The 8,546-nt window shown below is 45.6% G+C and overlaps 1 protein-coding gene across 4 annotated transcripts; it reads right to left on the bottom strand.

The window, feature by feature from the left end:
- Positions 1 to 464: 464 nt before the first annotated feature.
- On the bottom strand, positions 465 to 8,546 carry HSCB (HscB mitochondrial iron-sulfur cluster cochaperone). 4 transcript variants are annotated; one of them, XR_013997243.1, is made up of 6 exons: positions 8,189 to 8,454; positions 6,880 to 6,976; positions 6,466 to 6,560; positions 5,765 to 5,909; positions 5,480 to 5,527; positions 465 to 597 (listed from the first exon to the last, which is right to left on the bottom strand). XR_013997243.1 is itself a non-coding variant. In XM_081114070.1 (6 exons), exons 1-6 carry the CDS (start codon positions 8,422 to 8,424, stop codon positions 506 to 508), a joined length of 708 nt encoding a protein of 235 aa, XP_080970196.1. In that variant the 5' UTR covers positions 8,425 to 8,546; the 3' UTR covers positions 465 to 505. The 4 variants fall into 4 exon arrangements, 3 of the variants coding, with proteins under 3 accessions (XP_080970196.1, XP_080970197.1, XP_080970198.1); XM_081114070.1 differs by having other exon boundaries at positions 6,471 to 6,560; positions 8,189 to 8,546; XM_081114071.1 differs by having other exon boundaries at positions 6,471 to 6,560; positions 8,110 to 8,480.

Below are 8,546 nucleotides of genomic sequence, written 5' to 3'. Positions count from 1 at the left end.
TTTAATACCAGACTGATTCTTGGTAATAGTAACTACATTTTGAAATGTAGGCCAGAGACCCTTAGGCAGCTTTGCATGTTACCAAACGATGTCCTGAAGGTCTAGCCATTAGGAAGGTGTGGTTCTAGGGCAAAGGCTGGCAAGCCCACGGGCAAACCTAGTCCAATGCCTGTTATGTAAAGTGCTACAAGGCCTATGGCTGGCTAAGCCAAAGATATGTACTTCCTCTCCTTTTGCAGAAAAAGTTTGCCCAAACCTCCTCTAGGGCCTCAAGTCGGCCCCATCCCCACTTCCTCTATTGGTCTAGCTAGGGGCATGGTGTGTTAGCATCACATGAAAAATTGACCAAATTCTGGCTCGGCTGTTTCTGCTGGCATGACAAGCCTTGCCATCCGTTAATGCTTGAGCCATATGTTTAATTAAGATGATATAAGCAGTTAAAGTGATCTAGTAGTAGTCAGAAAAGAAATAAATAAGAACTTTATTTTAAAAAAATCAGCAACAATTAGAGGGGAATCATCTTTAACTTGATCTTTTCTTCTATATTTGAAAAGTATCTCATCTTTGTTAAAATTTCCTTGGCTTTTTCAAAATCATCTGAAATAAACAGAGACATTAATGTGAGACTTCATTTCAGGCAAGAATAAAACTAAGTCTATTGATTAAAGAGCTGGATTAAAGTTGAGCCCCCACCTCTGGAGGGCTGGGCAAGTTCATCCATGTTGGAGCATGTGTCAGAATCTCCTGCCTTTTTAAGGCTGAATAATATTCCATTGTATGGATATGTCATATTTTGTTTATCTGTTCAATTATTGATGGACACTTGTTAGCTATTGTGAAAAATCCTATGAACATGGGTATTGACAAGAATCACGTCCTTGACCAAAGTCTAGCCAGACTCCTCTGAACTCTCTTCTCAACTAGGCCTCAACCTTGACCTATACTACCATATGATAACATAGCTGTCAAGGCCACATCCCTAGATATTCCTAGACCCTCTTAAAATGCCTCCCCAGTAAACTCAAGGCTGACAAAAGAACTTACTATTTATTGCAGCCAATATGAAAGGATAGGGTTTCTGTTTCCCAGGGAGGGTAGGAGCCTCACTTCAATAAGTGCCAGTTAGCAAACCCAGATGGGTTTCACATGGACCAATTCCCCTCCCCCCACTTCCTGCTTTGGAATTTTTCACTTCCCAGATCCCTCTGACCTCCTGTGCACCACCGCATTTCCTCCTTCTCCCTTTAAGGCGCCCAGTCACAAACTGTAGTTGCCTTTAGTTCTCAGGGGACTCTTTTCCCTAATGCAATCGTTATTACTGATTCAAACCTGCACTTAGCACTTTAGTGCCTGGCTTTGTTTATCGTTGACAATCATCCAGCACCGTGACTCGGGTCTGGACTGGAAACACCATCGGACCCCTGGTTTTGACAGCCAGGCCTTTCAACATGCAGAGGCCCTTGTCTAACCTCTCGTCTGATGCTTGTTTGGGTACTTGGTGGTGAGGACAGCTCCAATTCTCCAGACAAATGTCTGAAGCACTGTGAAGACAGATTTTGATTCTTGCAATTCTGAGTAGACTCTCTGAAGCTGGGTCAGCGTCCCAGGCTTCTTTGGAAAGGTATCCCCTAGAGCAGTGATGGCGGTCCTATGACATGCGTGTCAGAGGTGACATGCGAACTCATTTTTTTGGTTGATTTTTCTTTGTTAATGGCATTTAAATACATAAAGTAAATATCAAAAATATAAGTCTTTGTTTTACTATAGTTGCAAAGATCAAAAAATTTCTCTATGTGACACGGCACCAGAGTTAAGTTAGAGTTTTTCAAATGCTGACATGCCGAGCTCAGAAGGTTCGCCATCACTGCCCTAGATTCTGGGCTAGAATCCTTCCGGGCTCCCTGTTTCCAGCGAGGATTGGCTCCCAGGCTGGGATTTTTCCTGGCTCTTTGTGAGGCCTCTTTGTTCTATTTGAGTCAGCTCCTCCATGAGAACTTCTCAATCGACTGAAACCTCCCTTCTCGAACTCCTGCTGACTGTACGTCACCATGGTGCTGTGTCCATTTCTTAGATCGTCTGACTTTACTTAGGAACTTTTGTGGCTCTTTGGGAAACTTAAGATCTCCTCAAACTATCTCCTTCAAGACCTCTCCTTCCCCTCACCCCCACTCCTCTTTCCTCCTTTACCACCCGCCATCTTCCCTTTAGCTCCCTTACATCCTCTGAGATGTCGAAGAAAAGATACTTAACTTTCCCTAGGTTATATTTGTATGGTAAAACGTTATTATTTCAGAAATTGTATACTTCATAAAAATTTATCAATGCCACCACTACTCATAATATGTCTTGGTAAAATGTTATTAATCAAGTTATTATTTTAAAAATGTGTATGTCACAGAAACAACCAGATTTCCTTGCCAATTGTGTTATTTTTAGAATGGACTTTCATCAGATCTTAACTATGGTCACTTCAACTAAATCTTTGGCTACCCACAGATAGTTGTTGTTTTACTCTGCTGCTTTCCTAGAGGATTTTGCAACCAGCCACAGGCCAGACCACTTGTGTTTAACAAAAAGGGCCTGTCTTGAAGATTCATGAGAAAGGACTGTGCCAAGTACTCAGGAATACAGGCTTCTCATGGCATTGCTTAATAACTTTGAAATCAAACCAATAAACTAAATCAGAATTTCTAAAAGCCAGTGGGTTCATAAAACTGCTAACCCAAGATTAAGTAGAATACAATTAATTACATGGGATTGAGTAAACTGATAAAGAATGACTATAACTTTTTATATATTTTGTTTGAAATTTTGCTGGCTCTTAAATGCTCTATTTTCCAGATGTAAGAAAAGCCCGTTCTGTTTTCTCTTCAGCTATCTATGACTCATAAAATCTAGTAAATTTTACTTTCATAAACAAAGTTAAACTATTATGGAGTATTCTTATTTTCCTAGCAAAGTAGTTATTTGTTCATTGTTTTTGAGGTTTTGTTCAATAAGAATCTGTCCTCTTTGTCATAGTTCATAGTTGAAAACACCAGTTATATTATGAAAGCTTTGACTGGAATGTCATGTTTGAAAATGATGCTTAAAGTCAGACATGACCAGGCAATTTCAAGGAACTACGGTTGACTCTTTGGAGCCACTGCTTACAAAACCCTCTTGAAAAAACCAGCCTGGTATCTGGCTGAAGAGTTCAGAGACGTAGGTAAGTAAGGTAACTTCCTGGAGAGTCCAGGAAGCTCAGCATATTTTGGTGACCTTGAGAAGAGAGGAGTTCACCCACTGAAGTTCATGAAGCCCGATGGAGGAGTCTTGGCTTGACTTCCTAGCACTTGAGAAGCTTTTAAAGCCCAACATCAGATTCCTTATAAAAACTTCCATAAAGAAAACTTTAAAGGCCTGTCTGATCGATTATCGTTCTTGTTGGAGTTACATAAATAATCAGGTCAAACTTAATGAAACTAAGACTATTTTGTAGACAAGAATAATCTTTCTTTATCGCTGATTAAAAAGGAGGGGTGGCTGTGGAGATAAATTTTGTTTCAGTGGAAAAGAGTAACACACTCCTGTGGGTTATCAGGATCGAGACTTGCTGTCTTTGAGGTTGTTTACCTGTAAATGAAACGGAATCCAGCCACCTTACACGTGCTGTCAGCCCTTACCAAATCCTCAGTTCTCCTAGTTTTCTTCCGTATCTGCCCACAACTCTACAAACTTATGTTTCCCATTTTTCTCCTTCCCTCCTGAGCTGGTGTCACTAAGAAGTAAAGCCTGCCCGCCCAGATCCTTCCTGGGACTCAGGTTGTCTTGTAGTGGCCCCTTTCCGCCAGGCCCTGAGCAAGGCCTGCAGCTGAAGCCCGATAACAGCGCTGCTGGCAGGCACAGGGGCCACCCAGAAAGCCCCCCAGGACTCCTGCCTCTTCCACGCTCTGCTCTGGGCAATGACCACGACGGTGACAATGATGCCTGTGCCATCACCATCAACCATCAACCAGGAAATCCATCAGACTGCCGCTGCCACCCTCACGTCACCACCTAAAGATGCTTAAGAGTTCAACGTCTTCTCAAGTGGCTGCACTCTCAACTCAGAAACTGGGTTTATAGCCAGTGGTTCTCAACCTTCCTAATGCCGCGACCCTTTAATACAGTTCCTCATGTTGTGGTGACCCCCAATGTCATTGTTACAAATTGAACATAATTAAAGCATAGTGATTAATCACAAAAACAATATGTAATTATATATGTGTTTTCCGATGGTCTTAGGCGACCCCTGTGAAAGGGTCAATCGACCCCCAAAGGGGTTGCAACCCACAGGTTGAGAACCGCTGGTTTATAGTCTGCTCCAACCAGTAATCTTTGTTTTTCTTTTTGTGTCCATGGAGATGCTCCTCATTAAATGCCCGATCCCTTACATTATTCAGCAAATGTCCTATAACTACCGTCTCAACAGATGCTTTAGCTAGTCCTCAATAAACAAAAGGTGATCAAATGATTGGACTGGACTGGACATCTGGGCCAATCAAATTCCCTCTCCCAGAATCTGGAGTTGGGTCTAGGGGACTCTAGTCAAATGGTGAAAGGCCTTGTTCTTATAAGGTGATAGGCCAAGGAGGACTAGAGAGTCATCCCGATGGGAAAGGCCACTTTGGGGCGCCAGATACCAGGGAGGAGGCCGATAGCAGTGGTTTTTAGAGGAGAGGATGGGATGAACTGCCAGGGGCGCTGAGTCCAGCATCACAGTCTTAGCTCTAGACTGCTTCCGGGTTCCTAAGTTCTATCCCCACAAAAGCCCTTATCACCTTGTCCTACAATCATGACAGGGACTTTCTCTTTGGATTCGGGGAGGTTGCCCTGAATCCTTACAATAACTTTCCTTTACCTGGGCTCCCCTGAGTGGCTTTCTGCTTCTTGCATTCCAATGAACCCTAAGCTAAAAAGCCGTGATTCTCTTAGTTAAGGGGTGGCACCAGTCAGGAATGGATGGAAAGGTTGTTCTTGCTTAAAAACAGCTAGCAATGGGTACAGTCTCTTCCCTCTGAGCCAGGACAGTGGGGACCAGGACGAACAGCCCACATTTGTGATTTGGGCTGAGCTCTGCCAGGGGCTTCTTCTCTTGGACTTTGCAGAAGAAGGGTGTGCAGGCTTTGCCAAATGGTGAGTGTGCAGCCTTGCCCTCGGAATCTACCTGTGTTGGTTTCAGCCCACATCCCTCATCTTATCCTCTACTTGTTAAAAGGGAATGAAAGCACTTCTCTCATCGAATCTCACTGGCATATCACTGTTTTTGGCACGCAACTTGTTTTCCCAGCAAGACTGTGAATTCTGAAGGCAAAAATGCACTCTCATCTACATTTAAGACCTTCCCATTAAACCATCATTAATGGGTATATAATAGCTACGTGTTGAACGGCTGTTTATGTCTCAGTGCTTACAATTTCTTTCCATATTTGACAAAGTGAAGAAATGAAGACAATACCTTGTTCAAAAGCTCTGCTCAAATTGTCAGTCAATTCTTCCTGTTTAGCTGCAAGAGAAAACCATTATCTTAATTTTTCTATTTAGATAGGCTCATGATATGAAGATAAGGCTGCATTCCAGAGAGGTAGGGATGTTACAGGTCTAACCTCCAGACAAAATTGGTTTCAGTATACTCAAGGGGGAAAAAAAAAAATCCCTGAATCATTTATATTCATTTTTCACTTAACCCGGAAATGAACTCAAAACAGCAATAAAATGCATTTGGTGGTATTTTATCTTTTACCTCTGACAATAGATTCAAACTCGTTAATGGCAGCTTCACTTTGAGCTTCTGCGAGTTTTTCATTGATATCCATTATTTCCATGAGGAATTGGTTGTCCATTTTATAATCTGTTCCTTCAGAAATCTCTACTCCATGGAGCTTTAGCTATTGGGGCATAAAGCAGGCGAAATAAGTTTTGTTCAAGGAACTGTGGCCAACATAATAAATCCTACTCACCCTTCTGAACACACCACCACTCGGGGAGAACTTGGACTTTCCTGGTAATGAAAGTGCGAGGGCAGCGTGCTGGAAGCTTAGACTGGGAAAGGAATGCTTGGATGGGGTACTTTTCTGCTACTCAGAAGCGTGTGACCCTCAGGGAGTCACTCCTCCACTTGTGAGTTTGAACTAAATGTCTGTAAAGATTCTACTAAATCCTAACATTCGAAGGTATTCACCTCTGCCTTCCCCTCAATACCCCCAAATTACTTTCCTAACAGCCATCATTCTCCAATCCTTGAAATTTATAGAAAATGTTTTTGTTTTTTTTTTAAATGCAATTGGGCAAGTAAGATTTACAGGTACTATCCAGAGAAAACTAGACTCCTATAGTATCTTTGGGTCCCAGGGCTGACTGGCTCCTTTGACAAACATAAGGAGTAACTGCCCCTCAGTGCAATGAACACCAGGTAAGTCACACATACAAGGGTTGGAACATCACCTTACAAGGTATAGTCCCCTGCTCAGGGGGGCCAGAAGGGTCTTATAGGCGTCATTCACCAGGGTCGAATGCTTCTCTGAGAAGTCCTTTTCAGTCTGTGAGTGGAGATGAAGATAAGTCTTATTACCATGCAAGTCAGCCATCTTACAAGAACACACTGTTTCATAAAATACTGATGGGCAGGAACCTAAGGACATGGCCAAAATAGAACCGTGAGATGAGCTATATTTATTTTCAACGGATGGGTTCTAATTCTGCCGAACAGGCCCGGGGCCTGGCTGGCTAGGGTCTGGCTGTCACAGGGTGGAGCTAGCTGTCCAGCTCTGTTCCTGATAATCAGTCACCGGCAGGCCCCTGCCACCCACCCGGAATGCACATGTGTTTGGGGATGATTAAGAGTGGCCAACAGACTACCTGAGACCTCTGGCCGAAGAAATCTGGGTGGACAAGACGCTGTAGCTGCTGGTACCTCTGCTGGAGCTTTGCACTATCAACATTGAAGGAACGTTTGCTGGAAGGAAATCGGGAGATGAAGAAAAAAACAGAACAGGGTCAGAGAGTGGGGTACATGTGGTGGACAACGAGCTGCATTTGAGCTTCGACTTGAATGATGATGAGGAGTCATCCAAGATCCTGGGCACGTCATCCACACAGAGGAAACATGCTAGTTTGGCGCCGGGAGGAACTTAAAAGGTTACTTTTGTTGCTGCAGCCCATCCTAAGTGCTCAATGACTGCTTGAACGGGTAATTACTAGTATATCTCAGTGCTTACAATTTAACGGTGGCCCAGAGTTAAGTGGAAGGAGCATGGAAGGAGCATTGCTGGATCCCACCCTATCGTTCCAAGGTTATGGTCCCTTCATCTCAGTCACTCACCTTGTTTTTTTAAAAAAATATTTTTATTGATTTCAGAGAGGAAGGGAGAGAAAGATAGAAACATCAATGATGAGAGAGAATCACTGATTGGCTGCCTCCTGCACACCCCCTACTGGGGATCAAGCCTGCAACCTGGGCATGTGCCCTTGGCGGGAATCGAACCTGGGACCCTTGAGTCCACAGGCCGATGCTCTATCCTCTGAGCCAAACCGGCCAGGGCTCACCCCCATTGTTTCAATCCAATCCCCTTTGCTTTCCACCCCCAGGTCCTGCCCTATAGAGTCAGCTTAGCTCTGCCCAAACTGCACCACCACCTCTCCAAGCTCCTCAACCTTCGGAGGAAATGAGGAAAAACACCCATTTCTCAGATCCCCTCCCTAATTCTCACTTTTCCAAACTTAGACTCCGCCCACAATACATCCCCCCCCACCCCCGTTTTTACTCCCTTATCTTGGATCACACCCCCGTATTCCTTTCTTAAAAGCTTCAACCCAAATTTAATCGTTCTGACCCCATCCTTCAAGTAACCCTGCCCTGGGCCCCGCCCCTCGAGTCTCCCCTCCGGCCCCCCATCTCCCCTAACTTTATTCCCGCCCCCCAAGTCCTCCCTTCACAAACGTCTCCATCCCCGAAAGCCCCTTCCTCGGGCCTGCCCTTTAGTTTCCTCTTTTTCGGTTACACCCGACCCTCCATTTCCCCGGGCACCCCATCGCCCGGTCTCTAGGGTCCCGCCCACCTCTCTAACCGGTCCCCCCGTCTTCTCTAACCTGATCGGCCCTTCCCTCGCCCACGCCAGCTCCCGACGTCTCTCTCGCCCAGCGCGTCCCCCGAAACCGCCTCCCGTACCAGTCCATGAGGCTGAAGTGGTCTCGAGTGGGGTCAGGTGGCTGCAGCGCCCGGCACTGCGGGCAGAAGAACCCGTCCTCGCGAAGGGGGCCCCCGGGGCCGCCGCAGTTCCAGCACTGGGCGGAGCTGCTTCCTGCAAGCGACGCAGCATGGCAGCGTAGCGGCCTCCTTCCGAGGACCCCGGGCGGCCGCAACCCCCACACCCGGGGCAAGGCCCCGGCCCTCCCGCCCCACATCTGGCCCGCGGCCTATTTCTCCGCGGTCACCTGTCCGGGGTAAAACGGCCAGAGCCGCGGCCAAGGCTACGCTGCTGATTGGCTGGAGAGCTGAAAGGGGCAGGATCATTCCGGGAAAACCT

This window comes from Myotis nattereri, assembly GCF_964212035.1.
Source record: "Myotis nattereri genome assembly, chromosome: 19".
NCBI classification, from domain to species: Eukaryota; Metazoa; Chordata; class Mammalia; order Chiroptera; family Vespertilionidae; genus Myotis; species Myotis nattereri.
The sequence above is the reverse complement of the archived record's forward strand: the minus strand, read 5'-3'. Positions and strand labels throughout refer to the sequence as shown.